General features: G+C 52.5%; 1 protein-coding gene across 1 annotated transcript; it reads right to left on the bottom strand.

The window, feature by feature from the left end:
• Window positions 1–76: 76 nt before the first annotated feature.
• On the bottom strand, window positions 77–7,053 carry TUBB4A (tubulin beta 4A class IVa). The gene is given in 5 exon segments (XM_064280389.1): window positions 77–2,611; window positions 2,613–2,755; window positions 6,068–6,178; window positions 6,291–6,399; window positions 6,915–7,053. Coding segments are annotated over 5 exon segments (1,335 nt in total). The 5' UTR covers window positions 6,972–7,053; the 3' UTR covers window positions 77–1,696.
• Between the last annotated feature and the right edge of the window lie 19,403 nt (window positions 7,054–26,456).

Here is a 26,456-nt window from a genome sequence, read left to right as displayed (position 1 = left end):
CACCCACTGTGAGAGATCGAGGCATCCTGGCTCCTCACCTTCCCCTAGGTGGGTGAGCAAGAGGTGGGCAGCTTGGAGACCAGAGCCCCAGCCCTGTCCTGCAGGTGGGCTCTGTCTGGCCCCCACCATCATACCCAACCGGGGCCCCTCCTCGGCCCCCCCGCACCCCACAGCAGCCAAGGATCCACAATCCTCAAAAATGTCTCCCCTTCCCCTTCTCTCCACTCTCCTTTCCTGTGGTCTATTCGCACAGGTATTCACTGTGGGACCACCAGAGGGAGCTGGCCAGAGACTAGACGTGGACAGCAGGCGGCCAGGGCACAGCACAGACTGACAGACACTGGACACACACACAGAGCCAGGGCAGCCACTGGACTCAGAGACACAGCCCGAGCACAGATGAACAACACACACACAGCCAGGGCAGGCACTGGGCCTCATAAACACAGTCAGAATATAGCGCAGACAGACAGACAACAGACACACAGACACACACAGAACCAGGGTGAGGCTCACACTGTTAGAGCATGGGCAGACAGACACAGGGCAGCCATCGAGACTCACAGACATAGCCAGAGCCCAGACAGACCCACAGACAGATAACACACACACATACAGGGCCAGGACAGCCGTCAGGGCATCGACAGACAGACAGACGGACAGACACAGCCAAGGTAGTCACTGGAACTCACAAACACAGTCAGAATACAGCACTAACAGCCAGACAGACAACACACATGCACACACCACCAGGGTGAGACTGAGACTCACAGACACAGAGCACAGACAGACAGATGACAGACATACACACACATAACCAGGGCGAGGCAGACACTGTCAGGGCATGGACAGACAGACAGCCAGGACAGCTATCAAGACAGCAAGAGCACGACAGACAGACAGTGAACATACCCACATCTACTACTGAACCACTAGTGCCCCCTCCGTGGCCTAGCCTGGTGTCTCTGACCCTGAGGTCCCCTGATCAGCCAGCCCATCAGTACCCACCCCATCCTGTAGGGGGAGTCCTCCTTGGTGCCCCTCCATGGGGAGATGAAACACAAACTCCACAGAAGGGTGACAGGACAAAAGTTAGTTTATTTATTGAGGGAGAGGAGGTGGGGGCAGCTGGGGCACAACTTCTCTTCCCCACAGGCTCCAGGCCTGCCTTCCCCCCAGGGACTGTGCTCCCCCACCTCGGGTAAGCCAAGATGGGCAGGAGCTGAGGGGCATGAGGTCAGGGATCACGATGGAGGCCAGAGCAAGGGCAGGTGGGGTTCACGGGGTCAGAGGTGAGGCCAGGTCAGAGGTGAAGTGAGGCTCACAGGGAGGGGCTTACAGGTATAGAGGTGAGATAGAACTCATGGGGGTCAGAGATAAAGTGGAGTTAAAGGTAAAGTCGGGGTGACGGGTCAAAAAGGTAGCAGGGCTCCTGGAATGTCAACGCTGGAAGAGCTCATGGGGTTCAGAGAGAAAGTGGGGCTCAAGGGGCAAAAGTGGGCAAAGGTCAGAGGAGAAGTGAGGCTCTTGCGGGTCAAAGGTTATGTTAGAATCAGGGGGAGGTGAAGTTCACGGGGTCACCGGGTTCACGGAGTCGGAGGCGGGTTGGGCGTGGAGGTGAAGTGGGGTTCGCGGGGGTCAGAGATGGAATGGGGCTCTAGAGGTCAAAGGACATAAGCCTAGCCAGGAAGCAGCTCTAGGCCACCTCCTCCTCGGCCTCCTCCTCGAACTCGCCCTCCTCGGCCGTGGCGTCCTGGTACTGCTGGTACTCGGACACCAGGTCGTTCATGTTGCTCTCGGCCTCGGTGAACTCCATCTCGTCCATGCCCTCGCCCGTGTACCAGTGCAGGAAGGCCTTGCGCCGGAACATGGCGGTGAACTGCTCGGAGATGCGCTTGAACAGCTCCTGGATGGCCGTGCTGTTGCCGATGAAGGTGGCCGCCATCTTGAGGCCGCGGGGCGGGATGTCGCAGACGGCCGTCTTCACGTTGTTGGGGATCCACTCCACGAAGTAGCTGCTGTTCTTGCTCTGCACGCTCAGCATCTGCTCGTCCACCTCCTTCATGGACATGCGGCCCCGGAAGACGGCGGCCACCGTCAGGTAGCGGCCGTGGCGCGGGTCGCAGGCCGCCATCATGTTCTTGGCGTCGAACATCTGCTGGGTGAGCTCGGGCACCGTCAGGGCCCGGTACTGCTGGCTGCCCCGGCTGGTCAGGGGGGCGAAGCCGGGCATGAAGAAGTGCAGGCGCGGGAAGGGCACCATGTTGACGGCCAGCTTGCGCAGGTCGGCGTTGAGCTGTCCGGGGAAGCGCAGGCAGGTGGTGACGCCGCTCATGGTGGCCGACACCAGGTGGTTGAGGTCCCCGTAGGTCGGCGTGGTCAGCTTGAGGGTGCGGAAGCAGATGTCATAGAGGGCCTCGTTGTCGATGCAGTAGGTCTCGTCCGTGTTCTCCACCAGCTGGTGCACGGACAGCGTGGCGTTGTAGGGCTCCACCACCGTGTCGGACACCTTGGGCGAGGGCACCACGCTGAAGGTGTTCATGATGCGGTCGGGGAACTCCTCGCGAATCTTGCTGATGAGCAGCGTGCCCATGCCCGAGCCCGTGCCCCCCGCCCAGCGAGTGGGTCAGCTGGAAGCCCTGCAGGCAGTCGCAGCTCTCAGCCTCCTTCCGGACCACGTCCAGGACCGCGTCCACCAGCTCCGCGCCCTCTGTGTAGTGGCCCTTGGCCCAGTTGTTGCCGGCCCCAGACTGGCCTGAAGAAGGAGGGAGGGGGACACACGGGCAGTTATGGGGAGCGCCCACCCTCCACCCCACCCCCGGCTACCCACCTGGGGGGCTCCTGAAACAACAACGAACCAACCAACCCACTGCTGTCAAATCGATTCTGACTCATGGTGACCCCATGTGTGACAGAGTAGAACTGCTCCATAGGATTTGCTTGGCTGCAATCTTTATGGAAAGAGATCACCAGGCTTTTCTTCTGCAGGGCCATTGGGTGGGTTCGAATCACCAACTTTTAGGGAGGTGTTGGTGTTAGTTGCTGTCGAGCTGATTCCGACTCACGGTGACCCCGAGTGTGCAAAGTAGAACTACCCCATAGTTTTCAAGGCTTTGAACTTGTGGAAGCAGATTGCCAGGCCTGTCTTCCCAGGCACCTCTGGGTGGGTTCAAACCGCTAACTTTTCAGCTAGTAGTCCAGTGCTTAACTGGTTGCACTACCCAGTTACCCCTTTAGGCTAGTAGTTGAGTGCAAACTGCTTCTGCCACCCAGGGACAGTGAGACCCTGTTGTGAGCCATCAATTCTGACTCCTAGTGACCCTGTATGACAGAGTAGAACTACCCCATAGGGTTTCCTAGGCTGTAAATCTTTACAGGAGTAGATGACTAGGTCTTTCTCCTGTGGAGCAGCTGGTGGGTTTGAACCGCTGACCTTTCAGTTAGTGGCTGAGCGCTTAACTGTTGTGCCACCAGGGCTCCGTGGAGAGTCCCTAGTAGCTGTATAATAATAATAACAAAAAAGAGTATAATAATCACAAGGTTATTATTTACTGTTCTTCCTGTTTCTATCCTTGCCCCCTTCACCCAGCAGCCAGAGGATTCTGGTAAAATCTAAATCAAATCATATCTCTCCTTGGCTCAAAATCATTCCAGGGGTCTCATCTTTGAGTAAAAGCCCAAGCCCTCCCCGTGGGGCACCAGGGCCCACGCCATCTGCCCCCTGTCACCTCCCTAACCCCATTTCCTTTCACTGCTTCCTCGCTCGCTCCACTTCACCCACATGGGCTTCCTCGCTGTTCCTCAACACACCAGGCATGGTTGTGCCTCAGGACCTTTGCACAGGCTATTCCCTCTACCTGGGATACCCTTTCCCTCATATCCACATGGCTCCTTTATCACCTTCTGTGCAGCTTTCCCCGATCACCCTATATAAAGCTGCAGTCTCTCTTGCTTTCCTATTCTTCTGCTTCATTTATTTTTTCCTTTGTACTGACAACCCTGCATTTTCTTATAAATCATGTGTATTGTCTGCAATCTCACAGTAGAATGCAAGCTCCAGGAGGGCAAAGATTAGTATATTGGCTGGTATTATTCCCTCTGCCTCCACCTGGTGCAGCCCCATCATCTCCAGCCTGGACTAGTGCAGACCTCGGTCCTGGTCTCTCGCTCTCGCCCCCCACAGTCTGTTCCTCCCGCAGCAGCCAGAGGGCGCCCGTGAGCACCTGAGTCTGGGCCAGTCTCTCCTGCTCACAGCCCTCCATTGCTCCCACCTCCCTCGGGTAAAAGCCCAAGTCCTCCCTGGGGCCCACAGGGCCCTGCACGACCTGCCCTGCCCTCTCCCTGCCCTCCCCTCCTCTTTTCACCCTTTCGCTCACTCTGCTCCAGCTACATGGGCCTCGTCGCTGTTCTTCCAATTCACCAGGCTGCTCCCTCCAAAGCCTAACCATTAGAGACACCCAGCGACTTAATGAAAACAGTAACAGCTAATGCTGTTTTAGCTCTTTCTTTGTGCCAGACACTGTTCTAAGTTCTTAGTAACTTCTTTATGCATAGTAGGTACAAGAATCCTCACAGATCCTGAAACGCCAGCGTTTTTGCCATCTCTGTTTTAATACAAGGAGACTGAGGCACAGACAGGTTAAGGAGCTGGTACAAAGTCACCCAGCTGACTCAGTAGCAGCTGATGGTTGCCTGTTTATCTTCTCTATTGCTTATCTCCCTCTACCAGGTATCAGCTTCCCCAGGGCAGGGAGCTCTGCAATCTTTGCTCCCTGCTGAACCCCCAGTTTCCGGAACAGGACCTAGCATGCGGTAGATGTTCAATAAATATTTGCTGAAAGCCTGAAGTGGCATAGCTGCGATTCGAACCCAGGCAGTTTGGCTCCAGTCCATACTGTTAAATTAAAATGAACTACTGTGATTGGTTAAACCAAACCCGTTGCTGTTGCATCAATCTCGACTCATTGTGACCCCATAAGACAGAGTAGAACTGCCCCCATAGGGTTTCCATGGCTGTTTTTTTTAATCTTTATGGAAGCACATTGCCAGGTCTTTCTCCTGAAGAGTGGCTGGTGGGTTTGAACTGCTGACCTTTCAGTTTGCAGTGGAGCGCTTAACCACTGTACCACCTGGGCTCCCAAACTACCATACAATCCAGCAGCTCGAACAGACACATGGATACATAGCAGCACTATTCACAATAGCCAAAAGGCGGAAACAGCCGAAATGTGCATGGACAGATGACTGCATAAACACGATGTGGTCTGGACACACAATGGAATATTACTCAGCCATAAAGAGAAATGAAGTCCTGATGCATGCTGCAACAGGGATGAACCTCGAAAATGTCGTGCTGAGGAAAATTAGTCAAATAAGCGCAAACGTCGTATGAACCCAGTTATATGAAATAAGCCAATGTATAGAAATCAAAGACTGTTAGTGGTTATGAGGGATGGGAGGGAGCGGGTGGGGAGTTTTTGCTTAAGGGGTAGGGAGTTTATGTTAATGGTGGTGGAATGATTTGCGAAAAGATGGTGAGAACAATTGCACAACTCAAAGGATGCAATCAATATCACTGAATTATATATGCGGAATTGTTGAATTGGTGTATGTTTTGTTGTGTGTATCTTCACAATAAAAAGACAGAGAGAAGACTTGAAAAAAAAGTCACCTCTTCCAGGAAGCCTTCCCGAAACCCCAGGCAGTATCAGATGCCTCCTCTGGGCCCCCACAACTGCTTGGGTGTCCCCTATCGCAGCCCTGATTGTCCTGCCCACCCCCCACAACGGTGAGACCCTTGTGGCCACCGCCGTTTACCCGTTGCCCTGAGTTGATTCCAGTTCACGGCAACCCCCCCGTGTGTCAGTGTAGAGCTGAGCTCCATGGGGTCCGGCTGCAGTCTTTATGGAAGCAGATCACCTGGGCTTTCTTCCATGGTGACGCTGGGCAGGTTTGAACTGCCAACCTCTCAGTTAGCAGCCAATTGCAAACTGCTTTCACCATCCAGGGTTTTCACTAAGCTTTTGGAAGTGAAAGGAGCCAGGGGGCTTCCCTGCGGAGGACTCACCGAACACAAAGTTGTCTGGCCGAAAGATCTGGCCAAAGGGGCCAGAGCGGACGGAGTCCATGGTACCAGGCTCCAGGTCCACCAGCACAGCCCTGGGGACATAATTTCCTCCTGCAGAGAAGCAGATGGAAGAGGGGGAGGAAGGCCAGGAGCCAGAGATGCTGGGAGCTCTTGTCCCCTCCCGCGCCTCGCCCACGCCGCAGGTTCCCCCGGCTTGCCTCACCTGTGGCCTCATTGTAGTACACGTTGATTCTTTCCAGCTGCAGGTCACTGTCCCCATGGTATGTGCCCGTAGGGTCAATGCCATGTTCATCACTGATCACCTCCCAAAACTAGAGTGGGGGGTAGCGGTAAGGATTGGGCGGGGGGCCGCCCTCCATCTTCTGGGCCCAGGACCCCCACGCACCTCCTGAGCTGCCCCCTCTCCCCCAGAGAGGTGACTGCGGACCAGGAGGCATGGCGACAGAGCTAAGGATGAGCCAGCAAGAAGGTCGAGGTGGGGGTGGGGTGGGGCCAGTCACCCCCCCCCCCAAGCTGAGCCGGAGCCGGCTGGTGTCAGCGGGTCCAGGCTGCAGCCCCGGGGAGGGGCGGGGTCCCTTTGTGCGCGTGGTGGGGACAGCTGGCCAGCTGTGAGGCCAGTTGTGGCTAGCTGACAGAAGGCTGGCCCCACCCCCATCGGCCCCTTTGTTCCCAGCCTGGCCCTGCCCCGGCCCCTCCTCCACCGTCCCTGGGGTGCGGGCCTCCTGGGGACCCCGTTTCCCAGAGACCCGAAGGTGGGGACTCGGGGGAGCTCCGGGCCGCCCACCCTGGCGCTTCTCTCGCCACCCCCTCGCCAGCCCCCGCACACCTTGGCCCCAATCTGGTTGCCGCACTGGCCGGCCTGCAGGTGCACGATCTCCCGCATGCTGGTGGCGCTGATGGCGGACGCGGCTGCAGCGGCGGCGGCGGAGGCGGTGGCGCGGGACCTGGAGGCTGCGGCGGCTGCAGCGGCGGTGGAGCGAAGCACTGTCCCTGAGCCCCGGGGCGCCGCTATATGAGCGGGCGGGGCTGCGTCACGGCCGGTCACGGGCCGCCCCGCCTCCTGGTCCCGCCCCGGGACGGAGGGCGCAGGCTGGAAGGGTCACTCTGCGGAAGGGCGCTCAGACCTCGGGTGTGCGGGCTCGGGCGCCTCAGGGCCCAGTGCCCCCACCCCGGGCTCCATCAGCTCACCCCCATCCCACTCACAGTCAGGCTGGGGACCCCGGCTTCGCGGAAATTGTGGGGGGACGCTCGGTAAACAAGGACCTGAGCGATTCTGCCCCTCCCCCACCCCCAGGCGTTGCCTCAGTTTCTCTGTCTGCAGCCTCTCTGCCCACTCCATTTCTCCAGGTCTCAATCGCCCTCAGCCTTACATTAATTGGGAATGGTGCAAATGGCTAAGCGCCAGAAAACATTGGCGCTTGGAACCCGCCCTCAGGCACCTTGGAAGAAAGGCCTGGCATCTGCTTCCAAAAGGGCAAAGCCTTGAAAACCCTATGGAGCACAGTTCTACTCTGCACACATGGGGTCAGCATGAGTCAGAATCAACTGAATGGCAACTGGTTTGGGCAACTGGATTTTTTCCTGGGGGAGGGTGGTGCACGGAAGTAGCCATCTCTTTTTTTGGGGGGGGGGAGGGGATTCCCAAGGACCTGTTTTAAAATAAAACCCAATTTTACTTCACCGTTTGATTGGGGTGATTGTGGAAGCTAATGGGAATTGTGGGAAGACACACACTCCCAATGGACACCGCTGTTGGACTTTGGTTCCCACAAAGGTATGGACATCACCTCCAGCCTGGCTTGGGGAGGAGCCTCAGGGAATAAGACTTATAACTGGATCACACATGGGAGGGCAGTGAGCCCCCAAAGGCTGCCTTGCTTCCCTAGAGGAACACCCCTCCATTGTAGTATTACAATTTATTACAAACCATCCCCTGCCTTCGAAGTTCTTTTTCAACTGTATGTCCTTGGGTTGTCTCTGGGTGTCTCAAACTGTTAACACGCTTGGCTGCTAAATGAAAGGCTGAAGCTTCAAGTCCACCCAGACATGCCTGGGAAGAAAGGCCTGGTGATCTGCTTCTGAAAATTCAGCCATTAAAAACCCTATGGAGCACAGTTCTACTCTGACACACGTGGAGCCACCAGGAGTCAGGGTTGACTTGAAGGCAACCAGTTTGATATGAGCTCGGGCAGGCCACTTGGGCAGGCCACTTGGCTTCTCTATGCCTTAATGTTCTTATCTGTAAGATGGGGTAGTGAGAGGTGCTTGTGCTCTAGGGCTGTTGGAAGGACCCACCGGGATGGCAGAGTTCACAACAAGACAGCCCTGGGACACCCTTGCGCAGGGTAAAATTGTAGCTATTAAAGTTACCATTATTATCAGGGTTTGGCCAAGACTTCCTGTGCCTCCCCCTGAAATGGGACCATCTTCATGGTCAACCTCCCACTCTGGCAGCCCAGGAAGCATCCTTCTCCTCCCCCATAGCACACCCATTCAAGAACTAGGGTCTGAAAGCGGGACCTTTCACGGGGTGAGGGTGGGGGGCAGCCAGGCGGGTCATACGGTTCTGGCCTCACTTTTTTTTTTAGTTTTATTTATTTTGTTGTTGTCGTTGAGAATATATGCAGCAAAACATACACCAATTCATCAGTTTCTACACATATAATTCCATGACACTGATTACATTTTTCGAGTTGTGCAACCATTCTCACCCTCCGTTTCCGAATTGTTCCTCCTCTGTTAACATAAACTCCCTGCCCCTTAAGGTTCCCAGCTAATCCTTCAAGTTGCTGTTGTCAGTTTGATCCCATGTCGATCGTTCTTAAAACAGCATGATGTTCAAGGCAGACATTTTTTAGATTTTTGGTTTAAGGTTTAAAGATTATATCAGGGCCATAGTTTCGAGGATTCATCTAGCCTCCATGGCTCCAGAAAGTCTGGAGTCCATGAGGATTTGAAATTCTGTTCTGCATTTTCCCCTTTTTAATCAGGATTCTTGTATAGACTCTTTGATCAAAATGTTCAGCGACGGTAGCCGGATACCATGCAGTTCTTCTGGTCTCATGGCCAAGGAGGTGGTTGTTCACAGAGGCCGTGAGCCACACAGTCTATATTCTGCTCCTATCCCTGACTCTCCTTCTTCCTCTGTTGCTCCAGCTGAAAAGAGGCCAATTGTTGTGGTTCTGGCCTCACCTTTGCCAGTTGTCCCACACTTTGACCCGTTGTTCTCACCTTGGGCCAACTTCTGGTGACATTTTTGGCTGTCATGACTTGGGGAACAGGGTATAGCTACTGGCATGGAGGCCAGGGATGCCACTCAGCATCTATGGTGCACGGGATGACCCCCACAGCAAAGAATTATCTGGCCCCAAATGTCAAGAGTGCCAAGGTTATAGATACAGCCCAAATGTCCATCAACAGACGAATGGATAAACAAAATGTTGTCCATCCATATAATGGGATATTACTGGACCACAAAGAGAAACAAAGTTCTGACACATCCTACAACTTGAATGAACCTTGAAAACATTACGCTGAGTGAAATCAGTCAGTCGCAAAAAGGAAAATATTGTGTGATCCCACCTATATGAAATATCTAGGAAAGGCAGGTGTTTAGAGACCAAAGTTTGTTCACGGTTACAGTGGCGGGAGGGAGGGGTAGGGAGAGTCATTGCTCTGGGGCACTGAGCTGACATTCTGTTAATGGTGGTGGAAAACTTTGGAAAGGGAGAGTGGTGACGGATGGTTGCACAATGTGAGGAACTTAACCAGTGTCACTGAACTGTGTACATGTAAACATGTTCAACTGCCAAAGGTTTTGTTATCTACATCTTTACCACAATTAAAAAAATAAGTGCTGAGGTTGGAGGGACCCTGATTTAGACTTTTGAGTTTATTACCAAATGAATTGTTACAACTGATCCCAAAGACCTGGTGTTGGGATTGAGATAGGCCCCTGGCCCACCAAACTGTGTCCATATATATCAAGAATTCACAACTCCGGAAGAAGAATCAGGGACAGGAAGAGAATATGGAATGTGAGGCTAATTGCCTCCACTAACAGCTGCTTCATTTGCCACAAAACCCAAAGAACTGGATGGTCCCCAGCTACCATTACTGGATGTTTTGATCAAAGATTCTACAGAAGAATCCTGATCAAAAGGGGGAAGAATGTGGAATGGAATTTCCGATTCTCATGGACTCCAGACTTTCTGGAGCCATTGAGGCTGGATGAACCTGCCCTGAGATAATCTTTAAACCTCAAACCCAAAATATCCCCTGAAGTCTTCTTTAAACAAAAGAGTAAAAAAAAAAAAAAATTTTTTTTTTTTTTTACAGTAGTTTAGCTTAATTAGTAAAGAATGTTTGTCTTGAGCATTGTGCTCTTTTAAGAACTATCTGTATGGCATCAAGGAGCCCTGGTGGCACAGTGTTAAGAGCTCGGCTGCTAACCAAAAGGTTGGCAGCTCGAATTCACCAGCCACTCCTTGGAAACCCTATGGGGCAGTTCTACTCTGTCCTATAGGGTTGATGTGAGTCAGAATTGACTCGACAGCAATGATTTTTTAATATGAGATCAAACTGAAAACAACTCCCGAGGTTAGATAGGAAGCTGAAGAGGCAGTGAATTTGTGTTGATGGGAAAGGAACAATTTGGAAAAGGAGGGTGAGGATGGTTGCACAACTTGAAGAATGTCATTAATGTCACTGAATTGTATGTGTAGAAATTGTTGAATCGATGTATGCTTTGCTGTGTATATTCTCAACAATGGCAACAAAAAATAAAACAGTTAAAAAAAAAAACAGAATTCACAACTCTGTGTTGCCATTCTGTAATTTTTTAATCTAGCAAGAGTATTAAAAAAAAAAAAAAAGGAAGTAGTCCTGTTGGGAGGGGCTGATTCAGGGTGGGTGCTCAGACCCAGAGAGGTGGGGTTTCTTGGATGAGACCACCTGGGGAGGGATAGCTCCCTGGGCAGTACAGGCCCTGCTGGGCCCTCTCTCTTCCCCTGTATCAGGAAGTCCCTTGGTCTACAGGACACAAGGCATGAGGGAAAGCAGAGGCTGGAAAGCAGTAGGCAGCTGTTACAATTGAATTGTGTCCTCCAAAAATATGTCTCAACTTGACTAGGCCATGATTCCCAGTATTGTGCAATTGTTCACCATTTTGTCATCTGATGTGATTTTCTTATGTGTTGTAAATCCTGCCTCTATGATGTGACTGAGGTGGGATTAGCGGCAGTTATGTTAATGAAGCAGGGTTCAATCTTCAAGATTAGGTTGTGTCTTAAATCAATCAGTCTTTCTTGAGATATAAAAGACAGAAGGGAGCAGAGAAACAAGGGGACCTCATACCACCAAGAAACAAGAGCCAGGAAAATAGCCTGTGCTTTGGACCTGGGGTCCCTGCACTGAGAAGCTCCTCAACAGGCAAAGATTGATAACAAGAACCTTCCTCCAGAGCTGACAGAGAGAGAAAGCCTTCCCCTGGAGCTGGTACCCTGAATTTGGACTTCTAGCCTATTAGACTGTGAGAAAATACATTTCTCTTTGTTAATGCCACCCACTTGTCGTATTTCTGTTACAGCAGTACTAGATGACTAAGACAGCGGCCTTCTGGCAGCTTGAGCTACTGAGCACCAGTCACGGAACCTCCTTGCTGGGGCTGAAGAGGTCGGAGATGTAGAAAGCCTGTGGGGATGAAGGGGAAAAGTTTGGGGTGGCTTAATGTGGCCTAATGTCACTGGACCCTGTGGCCACCCCCTCCCTGCTTTGGCCTCTCCTGGGCTTTAACACTCGGAGGTAAAGAATATCAGGTGTGTCCATGGCTCCTTCTTGGTGGTGCTATGGTTAAGCACTCAGCTGCTAACCAAAAGGTTGGCAGTTCAAACCCAGCCAGTGGCTGTCCAGGAGAAAGGCCTGGTGATCTGTTCCCATAAAGATTACAGCCTAGAAAACCCTTTGGGGCAGTTCTACTCCTCGACAGGGTCACAATAAATCAGAATTGACTCAACGGCACCCAACAACAACAACAACCATGGCTCCCAGACAAGCAGACCTTCCCTGGTACCCAGGTGGACGAGAGTAGCACTTACCACCCAGGCAGCCACTAATCCAAAGACCATGTCATACGGGTGGTGCCAATGGTCCAAGGTCCAGAGGTAGCCAGTACACAGCACCAGGGCCAGGAAGAGGAGCTTGGTCTTCCATTCCTGCTTGCAGGCCTGGGTATAGAACTGGGGGCGGGGGGATTGGGCATTGCATCGAAGAGCAGGGAGGAGGTATCCAGGGGGACCTTGCCTAGGACTATGTTTTACGCTCACCTGCCTGTCCAATCATGGGTGGCCATGGAGTGTGACAGGACATGCTAGCTTGCTAGTTTTGAAGGAAGGTGGAATTCAGCATCCAAAGAGGGTATTGCCCGTGGTCCCCCCGGACTGCCGTCACAAGACAGTTTTACGCTATTAACTATACGCTACTCTAGAAGCCCTAATGGTGCAATGGTTAAATGCTTGGCTGCTAGCTGGAAGGTCGGCAGTTGAAACCCACCCACTGGCTCCTTGGGAGAAAAGATCTGGCAATCTGCACCCATAAAGATTACAGCCTAGAAAATCCCAGGGTGAAGTTTTACCCTGTCACACGGGGTTGCCGTAAGTCGAAATCGACTTGACAGCACCTAACAACAAGCAATCCCTAGAAAAGGGCATCATGTTTGATAGAGGGTCAGTGAAAACGAGTGAAACCCTCCATGAGTTGGATCGACACGATAGCCCCAACAGTGGGCTCGAACATATCAAAGATCGTGGAGATGCTGCGTGCTGAGTGAAGGCCCTTCTGTTGTACATAAGGCTGCCATGAATTGGAGTCAACTCAAGGGCAACTAACAAGTGTTGAATTCTACCATTCGCCTGTCTGTCGTCTTGCGTGTTGCTGTGATGCTGTGATGCTGGAACCCATGTCACTGGGATTCCAAACACCAGCAGGGTCACCCATGGTGTGGATAGGCTTCAGGGGAGCTTCCAAACTCAGACAGACTAGGAACAAAGGCCTAGTGGTCATCTGAAAGTCAGCCAGTGGAAACCCTGTGGATCACAACAGAACATCATCTGACACAGTGCTGGACGATGAGCCCCCAGTTGGAAGGCACTTAAATGCACAGTGACCACAACCTTGGACTTGAGCAGACCAACGATCATGAAGATGGTGCAGGACTGGGCAACATTTGGTTCTGTGGTGCATAGTGTCATGGATTGAGTTGTGTCCCCCCCAAAATGTGTCAACTTGGTTAGGCCATGATTTCCCAGTATCTGTGGTTGTCCTCTGGAAACCCTGGTGGCGTAGTGGTTAAGTGCTACGGCTGCTAACCAAAGGGCCGGCAGTTCGAATTCGCCAGGCGCTCCTCGGAAACTCTATGGGGCAGTTCTACTCTGTCCTATAGGGTCACTATGAGTTGGAATCGACTCGACAGCACTGGGTTTGGTTTGGTTTTTGGTGGTTGTCCTCCATTCTGTGATCGCAATTTTATGTTAAAGAGGATTAGGGTGGGATTGTAACACCCTTATCAGGTTACCTCCCTGATCCAATGTAAAGGGAGCTTCCCTGGGGTGTGGCCTGCACCACCTTTTATCTCTCAAGAGATAAAAGGAAAGGGAAGCAAGCAGAGAGGTGGGGACCTCAGACCACCAAGAAAGCAGCACCGGGAGCAGAGCGCGTCCTTTGGACCTGGGGCTCTTGCACTGAGATTCTCCCAGACCAGGGGAGGATGGATGACAAGGACCTTCTCCAGAGCCAACAGAGATAAGAAGCCTTCCTCTGGAGCTGACACCATGAATTTGGACTTCTAGCCTACGAGACTAAGAAAATAAATTTCTCCTTGTTAAAGCCATCCACTTGTGGTTTTTCTGTTACAGCAGCACTAGGTGACTAGGACACATGGGGTCGCCATGAGTCAGAGCCGACGCAACAGCAACCAACAACAACAACGTGTTGAATCGTTAGGCACTTACTTGAGAATTTCCCCCGCCGTCAGATGAGAATGCACAGGTGGGCTCACCCTGCGGACAGAAGACGCTCATCGGCAAACATCAGCAGTCAAACCCGGTCGGCCTCCCCGGGAGCACAGGAAAAGCAGGAGTCGGTTCTGAAATGGAAAACAGAAGACAATGTCAGGCTCCAACACCAGTTTAGTCTACTTCTTCAACGGGAGCAGGAAGAAAGGCGAAGCGGCTGTTGTATGTTTCAGGGAGAAATCACCCATCGGCCCCTGAGGAACACTCAAGGTGTGAGAGGATTCTGGGAGGCCCAGAACATTGTGCTGCTGAAATTGCCCACCATTTCTGAGGTGACAAAACCAGAGAACGGCCTGCCTTCTCATTGTAAGTGGTCTGCTACCTGCAGGGAGAATACACATTCCCACCTCATCTTTGAGCCTTGGGGTGTGGCTGGCATCTATCCCAGCCCCCAATGCACCCCAGGGGACAAGGGAGTCCATTTTGACTACTATATATAATAGTGATGTGTAGGCCAGAGATTATGGCCAGATCCTGTTGCAAGTGATGTATGTTTATTAGCTTGTTTGTGTTTTAACTCACGAAACCACACCCCTAGTAGGCAGGTCCACCATCCGCCTGTCAGTCTGTCATACTGAGGTGGCTTTCGTGTTGCTGTGATGCTGGAAGCTACGCTGCTGGTATTTCAAATACCAGCAGGGTCACCTGTGGTGGTCAGGTTTCAGCAGAGTTCCCAGACTGAGAGAGACCAGGAAGAAAGGCCTGGTGATCTTTTTTCTGAAAATTAGCTAATGGAAACCGTATGGATAACAGCAGAATATTGCCTGAATCCCTTGCTTTCGTCGTCAGGAGTGATGGATCGCTGGAGGAGGACGTCATGTTTGGTGAAGTAGAGGACCAGCAAGGGTGAGGGAGACTTCGGTGAGATGGACTCGAATATGCTGGAGACCGTGAGGATGACGCAGGACGGGACAGCATTTCCTTCTATTGTTCGTGAGGTCGCCATGGGTCAGAAGGGACTCTATGGCAGCTAACAATAGTTGGAGGTGGGTGCTATTTGTGTGCCCATTTTACAGACCAGGAAATAGAGGCCCAGGAAGGGTAAGTATCTCATCCAGTGTCACACAGTGCTGAAGCTGGAAAGAGTCCTGGTGGCACAGTGCTTAAGTGCTCAGCTGCTAACCGAAAGGTCAGCAGTTGGAACCCACCAGCCAATCTTTGGGAGAAAGATGTGGCAGCTTGCTTCGGTAAAGACCACAGCCTTGGAAACCCTAAGGGGCAGTTCTACTCTGTCCCCTAAGGTATGAGTTGGAATTGACTGACTGGATGGCAATGAGTTTCACACTCCGGTGCCGAAGTCCTGGCTCTTTATCACCAGGGGAAATAGGATATGCTGCTGTTACTTTGTTACTTGGTCTTAAAAAAAAAAAAAAAGGGCTGGCAGTGGAAGGAACATCTTTCAGGAAGACAATGTTGCTGGTGTCCAGGCATCTGTGTGACCGTCACGTGCCCTGTGGCTTGGGCCACTGTCTGCGTCACATGCCTGCTCCCCATGGTGCCGGGAGCCCTGGGCTGGCTTCGCTGTATGAGCTCAGCTTCCAGCTCCCAAGTCTATGCTTTCTTTGTCCGCTTGGCCCAAACATCAGGCTCCTTTCCCGAGGACCCCAGCTCCTCCTGCCACCCCACAGCCCAGCCCTTAGACCTGTACTGCAGCTGCGTCTAATTTCCCTTCCCTCTGCCCTGGCACAGGCCCTCTCCAGCTGCAGGGAGGAGGACAGAAGGTTCTGGAAGTTCTGTTCTGCCACAGGGATGCTGAATAAGCCCTAAGAGGAGAGGAGCCCTCCCCGCGCCTGCCTCCTCAACTCCCGGGAAATGCACAGCTCTGGGTCAACCCTGCTCCGTGCTGCTGGCACCAAGCATGGGGGTGGCAGGGGACAATAGAGGATTCTCTAGCCGAGCTGGGCTGTGGCCTGCCTGCCACTCAGACTTATAGCTAGATACAACGAGGAGTACATCCCAAAGGAGGCAGTCTCAGGAGAGAAGGATTTCCTGGGAGGTGGGCGTGGGAATGGCTGAGATCAGCTGGGCCTGGGCTGGGTGGGGACTTCCTGGGGGCCCCCTCCCTGCCCGCTGGCTGGCCTGGCATTGAGGACGTCGGCAGGAATCCCAGTGCAGGTGTATGGGTGATGTAGGCGCTGGCATAGTCCAAGGAGGCTGGGTCTGGCAGGCACAAGGCCAGGAAGTGGGGCGGCAGGTGGCCTGTGGTCAGCTTGGCAATGGTGTTCACCAAGCAGCTGCTCATGCTGCGAGAGATGAAGGCGCTCAGCTGCTTAGGCCAGGAGCACGTAGGTGCTGTCCATGAAGGCCCGTGAGCTCAGCTGCAGGCCCTGGACAAGGAGCATCTCTCCCAGGCAGACCTGTGGGGGATGAAGGGGGAGGCTGGGGGACAGAGAGGGGTCAATTGTTGTCATCAGGTGCTGTCGAGTTGGTTCTGACTCATATCGACCCCATGTGACTGAGTAGAACTGCCCCATAGGGTTTTCTAGACTGTAATCTTTCTGGAAGCAGATGGCCAGGTCTTTTCACTCATGGAGCTGCTGGTGGGTTCAAACTGTCACCCTTTTGGAATATTCACACTACATGGGATAGATAAAACCCAAACCCATTGCCTCTAAGTTGATTCTGACTCATGGTCACCACGTGTGCAGAGTAGAACTGCTCCATTGGGTTTCCCAGGCTGTAATGTTTATGGCTATGACAATGGGTTCAAGCATAACAACGATCGTGAGGATGGCGCAGGACCGGGCAACGTTTTGTTCTGTTATACAGAAAGTCACTGTGAGCTGGAACCGACTCGACGGCACCTAACAACAATCTTTTTGTGTGTGTGTGTGCTTTAGGTGAAAGTTTACAGAGCAAATTAGTTTCTCATTAAACAGTTAATACACAAATTATTTTGTAACATGGACTGCCAACCCCGTGACGTATCAACACTCTGGGTTCCCTGTTTCCGTTTGTCCAGTTTTCCTGTCCCTTCCTGCCTTCTTGTCTTTGCTTGTGGGCTGGTGTGCGCACTAGTCTCATAAACATGATTGAACTATGAAGCGTGTTTCTCTTGGGTGTTACTGTTGGCCCTATGCCCTGTCTAATCTTTTGGTGAAGGGCAGGACTCAGAAGTGACTTCAGGACTTGAGTTAAAAGGGTATCCGGGGGCCATACTCTCAGATTTCTCCAGTCTCTGTCAGGCCGATAAGTCTGGTCTTTTTTTGTGTGTGAGTTGGAATTTTGCTCTACATTTTTCTCTAACTCTGTCTGGGACCCTCTATTGTGATCCCTGTCAGAGCAGTCAGTGGTGGTAGCCAGGCACCATCTAGTTGTGCTGGACTCAGACTGGTGGGGGCTGTGGTAGTTGTGGTCCATTAATCCTTTGGACTCATCTTTCCCTTGTGTCTTTGGTTTTCTTCATTCTCCCTTGCTTCTGATGGGGTAAGACCAGTGGAGTATCTTAGATTGCCGCTCACAAGCTTTTAAGACCCCAGAGGCTACGCAGCAAAGTAGAATGTAGAACATTTTTTTTTACAAACTATGTTATGCCAATTGAGCTAGATGTTCCCTAAGACCATGGCCCCCACGGCCCTCAGCCCAGTAATTCAGTCCCTCAGGAAATTTGGATGTGTCTATGGAGCTTCCATGACCTTGCCTTGGACAAGTTGTGCTGGCTTTCCCAGTATTGTGTAATGTCTTACCCTTCACCAAAGATACCACTCATCTATTGTCTATTTAGTGTTCTTCCATCCCTACCCCTCCCCTCCTTCTTAACCTTCAAAGATTGCTTCTTTTTGTGTGTAAACATTTTCATGAGTTTTTACAATTGTGATCTCATACAATATTTGTCCTTTTGTGATTGACTTATCTCACTCAGCATAATGAGATGCTTCGAAGATTCATCATTGTTCTTTATGGTTTCATAATACTCCATTGTGTGTATGTACCACAGTTTATTTATCCATTCATCTGTTGATGGGCATCTAGGTTGTTTCCATCTTTTGCTATTGTGCAGTGAACACGGGTGTGTATATGTCTGTTCATATGACGGCTCGTATTTCTCTAGGACATATTCCTAGAAGTGGGATTGCCGTGAGTCCCAGTGGACTCCACGGCAATGGGTTTTAATGAGTCTGTTTTAACAACTGACTGACCCTGAAGCCCTAAATGTGCTCTGATTCTATCTCCGGAGAAACCAACATGAAAAGAATTTACAAAGACCCTTGGGAGACTACCCTGCCTGGACTCTGCCTATGTAACCTATGAAAAGAAAAAAAAAAAAAAAAAAAAACCCATTGCCGTGGAGCTGATTCTAACTATAGCAACTCTATAGGACAGAGTAGAGCTGTCCCATAGGGTTTCCAAGGAGCAACTGGTGGATTTGAACTGCCGATCTTTTTGGTTTGCAGCTGAGCTGTTAACCACTGTGCCACCAGGGCTCCTCATGATCTATATAACCTGAATGTCCCCTCTTTGGAGCACCTTTCTGATACTTTCAGTTTGATGCTGCCCGACTCGAACCGTATCCACTCACAATAAACATATTCTGTTACACTAATTTCTCTGCACATTTAGGTTCTTAACACCCTTATTTTATGTCATCCTGGGTGGTACAAACGGTTAAGTGCCTGACTATTAGCTGAAAGATTTGTGGTTCGAGCCCACCCAGAGGCGCCTCAGAAGACAGGCTGATCTGCTTCCAAAAGGTCACAGCCTTGAAAACACTCCATGGAGTGCAGTTCTTCTGTGACCGATGGGGTCACCATGATTCAGAACAGACTCAATGGCAACAAACAACAAACTTATGTCAGCTCTGGGCATGATTTTCTGTTTTTTTTTTTTATATGAAAAGGGTGGGATTTCCTGCTATGCCAGGAAAAGGGGTGGGTCGTCCTCCTGAGCATGATTTCCTGTCCCTTCTCTGAAAGGGAAGGAGCCCTGTTGGAACAGTGGTTAAAGTGCTTAGCTGCTAATGAAAGGCCTGCAGTTTGAACCCAGCAGCCCCTCCCTAGGAAGTTCTGCTCTGTCCTATAGAGTATGAGTTGGAATTGACTGGATGGTAACGGGTTTGGTTTAGTTTTGGTATCTAAAAGGAGCGGGACTTCCTGCTATACCAGAAAAAGGGTGGGACTTCCTCCTATTTTGTGTCAGACCTGGGCAGGATTTCTCCTGTTTCATATCTGAAAAGGGTAGGACTCCTGGCTATGCTAGGACAAGGGGTGAGATGTCCTCCTACCTTGTGTCAGAGCTGGGCATGATTTCCTGTCCCATATTTGAAAGAGGTGGGACTTCCTACTATACCAGGAAAAGGGGTGGGACAACCTCCTACTTTATGCCTGGCCTGGGCATGATTTTCTGTCTCATAAACAGGGGTGGGACTTCCTGTGACGCCAGAAAAAGGGTGGGCTGTCTTACCTTGTGTAAATCCTATACACAATTTCCTATCCCATATCTGAAAGGAGTAGGACTTCCTGCTATACCAGGAAAAGGGGTGGGACATCCTCCTACCTTTTGCCCTGCACAATTTCCTGTCTCATAAACAAGGGCGGGACTTCCTGTTACATCAGGAAAAGGGGATAGACTTCCTCTCAAATGCATGACAATGGCAGAACTTCCCTTTTCACCTGGAGAAAGAGGCAGGACTTTCCCCCTATGATTGAAAGGGGGAGATTTTCCAACACACAGAAAAGGGGCAGAACTGCTTCCTGCTTTATGCATATAAGGGCTGGCATTTTCCCAGCTATAGGGAAGGCTGAACTTTTTCTTGCTACATTCCTTAAGCAGAGGGGCCAGTGTTTCCTCTGTCTTATCCTTACAAGGAGTGAGTGTTACATTTTCTTCAAGGAAAGGTTTTATTCTATACCATTGAGCAGTGAGAGTTCCCATTTCCTAGGAAAAGAGGTGGGGCTTCCTCTTGTCTTAGGCAAAAGGGGTGGGGCTTCCAGTTCACCAGGAAAAGGGGCAGAGCTTGCCGTGACAAGTCACCACTGCATGGGGTGCAGGTGGCCAGCTCCTGACTGCGAGTATGGGTATTAAGAGCCCAAGGTGATGAGTCCTCAATGGTGTATTGGGCCACCCGGGGGTATGTGATGATGGTGTTCTTGCAAGAGAACCCCTGGATGTGAGGCATAAGCCAATTGTTCTGGCACAGCAGGATGGGCATGCTGACTGCAGGGTGGCAGAGAAGACCCACTTGTGGGTGGGTCACCTGAGCCTTGGTCTCCTTGAGCTTTCTAGCCAGGCTGTCCTCGCTCCTCCACAGCCAGGAGATGGAGGAAGCATGGTCTGGCTGGACGGCCAGCGGAGGACAGAGCTCAGGGACCCACCCATGGGTGAGGTCCTCTCACCTCCCTGCAGTCAGCATCCCCTCCTAGCTGTGTCAGATGTTGGGAGGGTAGGTGGTGGCTGATGTGGCACTTGTGGGTTGTGTGAATGCAGAGGTGGACAAGGATAAGGAGAAGGTAAGGGTGGGATGGCTCACTTTTTCTGGTCCTCACAGCTGGACCAGTAAACAACATCATGATAAATGTACAAAATATTGAAGTCGTCAAGGCTTTCACTTCACTTGGATCCACAATCAACACCCATGGAAGCAGCAGCTAAGAAATCAAAAGACTCATTGCATTGGGCAAATCTGCTGCAAAAGTCCATGGATATGTGGGGTTGTGCTGGTGTGTGTGTGTGGATGTGTGTTTGTGGTGCAGATGGGTATATGTCTGGGTGTGTGTGCTCCTTTCTGTGATCTGGGTGTGTGTCTGAGGCTGTGTGTATGTGTCCGTGGATGTGTGGGTTGTGCTGGTGTGTGTGTGTGTGTGTGTGTGGATGTGTCTGGGATCTCTGTGTGTGTTCATGCCTCTAGCTATGGCTCTGCAGCTGACTGAACTAGGAGACAGTTGTGTGACTGTCGTGCGAGCAGGGCCTGAGGACCTCTCACCTCCTGGCACCTCCACCCTGAAGTCAGGCAGTGCAGGGGTCTGTCTCCTGCCAGGCCCACCTGCTCCAAAGACCTACCCCCAGGCCTCCCTCCCCGGGTGCCTCTGGGTCTCAGGCCCAGTGATGGGTCAGGGAAGGTGGCCTCTGTTCATTGCTCCTCTCCCCATCCCCACTCTTTCTGCTGTTCACTGGAGTCTGATGGAGCCAGGGAGCTGCAAACCAGCCTCCCACACCCTCCAAGCCTTCCTGGGCTGGGAGGGCAAAGCCCATGTCCCAGCCTGGCCTCCCCTCCCCAGACAGGGGGCTTTGCTCATTGGCACTGCCACCTGGGGAGTAGGGGCTGCCACATACCTAGATCCCAGGCAAACACGGGACACGGAGACCCCAGATCCACACACAGAGTGTGACACATACAGTTACACAAATAACTACACAGTCAGACCTAGACATACAGATTCAGATACAGACACACAGGCGCACAATGCAAAAATATACTGTCTTAGTCATCTAGTGCTGCTGTAACGGAACTACCAAAAGTGGGTGGCTTTAACAAACAGAAGTTTATTCTCGCACAGTCTAGTAGGCTAGAAGTCCAAATTCAGGGCATCAGCTCCAGGGGAAGGCTATCTCTCTCTGTTGGCTCTGGAGGAAGGTCCTTGTCATCAAGGTTCCTGTGGTCAAGGAGCTTCTCTGCACAAGAACCTCGGGTCCAAAGGACACAATCCTCTCCCAGCATTGCTTTCTTGGTGCCATGAGGTCCCCATATCTCTCTGCTCGCTTCTGTCTTTTATATCTCAAAAGAGATTGGCTTAAGACACTATCTAATCTTGTAAATCTCATCAGTATAACCGCAGCTAATCCATCTTATTAACGTCATAGAGATAGGATTTACAACACAAAGGAAAACCACAGAAACTCACATCAGATGACAAAATGGTGGACCATCATGCAATACGGGGAATCATGACTCAGCCAAGTTGACGGATATTTTTTGGGACACAGTTCAATCTATGACATATACACACGAGACACAGAGGCCCGTGTAGACCCAGATGCACACCTGGATACACAAATGCTATGGGATCCGCAGCCCAGATGCCTTGTCACAGGCTCCCAAAGGCCAGGAACATGTCCAAGGGTCACCCACACAGACACACAACACACACCACACTTGCCCAACCCAGTACAACACAGAACCAGATACAGGCAGATACCTCCACAACCAGATCCCCAGACAGGCATGTTGTTAGTTGCCATCGAGTCACCTCCAACTCATAGTGACTTTATGTGTAACAGAACAAAACATCACCTCGTCCTGCACCAGTACAAACAACAAAACAAAACAAAACCCATTGCTGTTGAGTTGATTCTGAGCAATGCTATAGGACAGTGTAGAACTGCCCCACAGGGTTTCCAAGGCTGCAATTCTTTATGGGTGCAGACTGCCACATCTTTCTCCCTCAGAGCAGCTGGCGGGTTCGAACTGCTGACCTTTCGGTGCATAGCTGAGCATTTTAACCACTGCATCACCAGGGCTGCTTAAATACAAACATAGCCAGACATATATAAAACTAAGCTCAGACACACACACGCAGAGTCATACACACACACAGATACAACACAGGCCATCCCCAGACAGGCACAGAGACCGTTACACACATATCAACGTGCGCACAGTCAAACACACAGAGACACAATCTAATCACACCCTCCCCCCCCCCCCCACGGCCAGACCCAGACCACCACCACCACCATCCAGGAGTTGCTGTCAAGTTCATTATGTCTCCTGGCCACCCCACATGTGTCAGAGTAGAGCTGTGCTCCATATGGATTTCAATGGTTGATTTTTCTGAAGTAGATTGCCAGGGCTTTCCTCCAAGGCACCTCTGGGTGAACTTAAATCTTGTCTTTTGGTTATCAGCCGAGCACGTGTTAACCGTTTGCACACACAACTAAAAAGACAGCCCAACGCTGACCTCAGCACACAGACCCAGAAAGTCAGACAGACACACAGCCATATACACGGAGTGCCGTGCTGCCCCCGCTCCCCAATAAAGCCACGCTGCGGAGAAATCTTCTCTCATTGAGAAACCCCAGAAACACGCAGACGCACAGGTGGATGCGCAGAGCCAGGCCCCCAGTGCACACACCAGCGCAGGCAGCTAGCCGGGTTTATCGGCCTCTCGAGTGTCAGGCTGGGGAGCTCAAGGCCAGTGGGGAGAGAGCTCACCCAGCAGGAAACAGAACAGGTCTAAAGCCACAATCATCTCGGCGGTCCCGGCGCTGGGCAGCGGCAGCCGAGGAGGCGGAGGCGTCCTGGCACTGCGGCCTGATCTCCAGCTCCGGCAGGGCCAGGATCGTGTCGGGCTAGGTTAGCAACTGCAGGGGCTCGGGGTGGGCGGGCCCACCCGGACAGGGATTCGATCTCGGGAGTGCGGTGGGGCCTCCGCGGGGAGGATCCGGACGGTGACGACCACTGCTCGCAGGGGCGGGGTCCCAATTTAGGGCGGTCACTACACGGCCAGGGGGCCGGGGTCTCCCCAGCAAGGGCGGGGCCAGGGAAACTGAGGCACGCAGCCTCCATCCCACACCAGAGGCGTGGGTGGCTTTGGAGCGGGGTCTTGGGAGTGTGGGTGGGGAATAAGACGAAGCGCTCAGAGACCGGAACGCTATAAAGTCCCTGGAAAAGTAAAACGAGAGGTGGGCATGGTTAGAAGGCTTGGACTAGGAAGGGGAAGCGGGGCTCTGGCAGGGGGGAACCCGACAGGGGCGAGAATTACTGGCAAACAGTAGAGGGCCCGAGCCTGGGGAGAGAGTGGGGCTGGACTACGAAAGGCAGAAAGAGGCGTGGTATCGATGGCGGTGCGTGGGCGGGCCTGGGGAGAATGACAGGGAAGTGGGCGGGACTAGGAGGCTGACGGCTGGTACGTGGGCGGGCCTGGGGGTGAATGACAGCGAGGTGGGCGGGACTAGGAAGCTGACGCTAGTACGTAGGCGGGCCTGGGGTGAATGACAGGGAAGTGGGCGGGACTAGGAGGCTGACGGCTGGTACGTGGGCGGGCCTGGGGGTGAATGACAGCGAAGTGGGTGGGGCTTGGCGGTGGGCGGTGCCGGGGAGGAAGATAAGAGGGAGGTAGGCGGGGTCTAGGCAAATAACAGGGAAGTGGGCGGAACGCAGGAGCAGGCAGGGAGGACCCACTTTTCTCTGAGCCCCGCAGACTAAAGCCTCATCGGCGCCGCTGATAATGTTGGCCCAGGGCCCTCGGCGCTGGGCATTCCAGATGCTGGGCGATTCCCCGGCGGCTGCCTTCGGGCTGAGAGCCCTGGCGGGGCGGGCAGAGACCTACCCGTGCGCCCAACTACGGCCCCGCCCCCGGCGCCCTCGCCGCGCCTCATTGGCCGGGCGCGCCGACCTCCGACCAATGGGAAGTGCCTCCGTATTCAACCGGTCTCACGGCCCCAGAAGGCGCCGGCCGGCGGGGACGCAGGGCTGCTGCTTCCCCGGTTCAGTTCCCGGTACTAAGGCCCCGCCTAATCCGGCTCCGGCCTACCCTGTCCCCGCTCCCCCGTCTCCACTCTCCCCCTGGGCTCTGCCGTTGAAGCTCCGAAACCCTAGAGCAGCTTCCCCCCTCCCAGCCTAGAACCCCCCACACATCTGGGCCCTCCTCCTTGCAGCCTGGACTGAGGCTCCTGGGCCACCAGGGGGCGCCCGCCGAGGAAAGCGGTCCAGAGTGCCCTCCTGGGCTCCTCAAGGGGAAGAGGTGGAGCAACCTGGGTCTCCACTGGGGGCTGGAGCCTAGGTGTTCCGAGGGGTGGGCATGGGTTCCCTCTGGGGTGGGTCTGAGTCTTCTGGGAGTAGGTTCTGGGTTCCCTTTCGGTAGTACTGCCTTTTACTTTAATCCTAGTTTCAGGTGTCTCTAGATCTGCCCGTGTTGGGGTGTGTGTGTGTGTGTGTGCGCGCGCGCGCGCGCGCGAGATATTGTGTGTCTCTGGCTGTGTATCCCAGAGTCCTGAGTCTCTCTGAGGTTGTTTATGTGTTAGTGGGTTTGTGTGCCCATGGCTGTCCCTCACCTGCTTCCTGGGCCTGGGACGGGCTCTGTGTCTCCAGGATTTTCTCTGCTGTGCTCGTATGCCGCCCAACTCCCTGTGTGTAATTGCATGTATGCCTCAACTGTGTGCCCTGTGTGGCTCCAGGTGAGTGTCCTTACGTGTCCATGTTGTGTGTCCAGGCAAATGAGTCGTCTGGTCTGTGTGTGTTATGGAATGTAACATAATGTAATCACGTTCCATAATGTAATGTAGCCCATGAGTCAGTGGCTGTCGGACCAGTGTAGGGTGGATCCGCAGCCTGATCACCTCCGAGTTATATAAACAGCACCATAGACATAGAATCCTGGGTGAAGACACAGGGGAAGACGGACGCCCTGAAAGCAATGGAGGCAGATGCATCTACAAACCCAGAAATGCCAAGGATTTCCGGCAGCTACTAGAAGCCGAAATAGACAAGGAAGGACCTCCCCGTGGAGACACCCTGAATGCGGACTTCTAGCCTTCTGAACTATGAGAAAATAGATGTCTGTTCTTTAGAGCCACCCACCTGCGGTATTTGTGCTACAGCTGCACTAGGAGATGAAGACAATGAGCGAGCCTGTGGTTAGCTTTGGGGACTGCCCCCGTGTATTTATGATTGTGTCTCTGCTTGTCTGTCTCACTAGGTGTCTGTGAGACTGTGTGTGTGTCCATGTTGTATTTCAGTGTGTATGTGATTGTGTGTCTGCGACTGTGTGTACTTCTAGTCCAGTGTGAGTAGGCCCTGAGTAGGTGCCTCTTGTGTCCCCGTGTGTATGTGCCTTTTGTCATCCTCGTATGTGCCTGTGGCTAGTGTTGGTGACTGCTGTTGTGCGTCCATGATCGTGTGGCCAGGTATGTGTCTTGGCGTGTGTGATTATGTGTACGCCTGTGTCTTAGTTGCTTAGTGCTGCTGTAACAGAAATGCCACAAGTGGGAGGCTTTAGCAAACAGACATTTATTCTGTCGCAGCTCAGGAGGCTAGAAGTCAGAATTCAGGGCACCAGCTCTCCCTCTATTGGCTCTGGGGGAAAATCCTTGTCTCAGCTTCTCTAATGTTCTTCCCAGTGCTCTTTGGAGATCTCCACACGACATCTATCTTCCCCCATTCGTGCTTGCTCATCCCTGCGGCTAATCTGCTCCTTCTGTATCTGAAAAATGGTTGCTTTAAAACACACCCTACGCTGATAGGGCCTCATTAACGTAACAAAGAAAAGTCAATTCCTGGGATTACATCCACAGGGATGTTGTTGTTAGGTGCCATCCAGTCCATTCTGACTCATAGCAACCCCATGTGACAGAGTAGAACTGCC

Source organism: Loxodonta africana, chromosome 3, assembly GCF_030014295.1.
Source record: "Loxodonta africana isolate mLoxAfr1 chromosome 3, mLoxAfr1.hap2, whole genome shotgun sequence".
NCBI lineage: Eukaryota > Metazoa > Chordata > Mammalia > Proboscidea > Elephantidae > Loxodonta > Loxodonta africana.
This window is presented reverse-complemented; position numbering and strand designations above follow the sequence as displayed.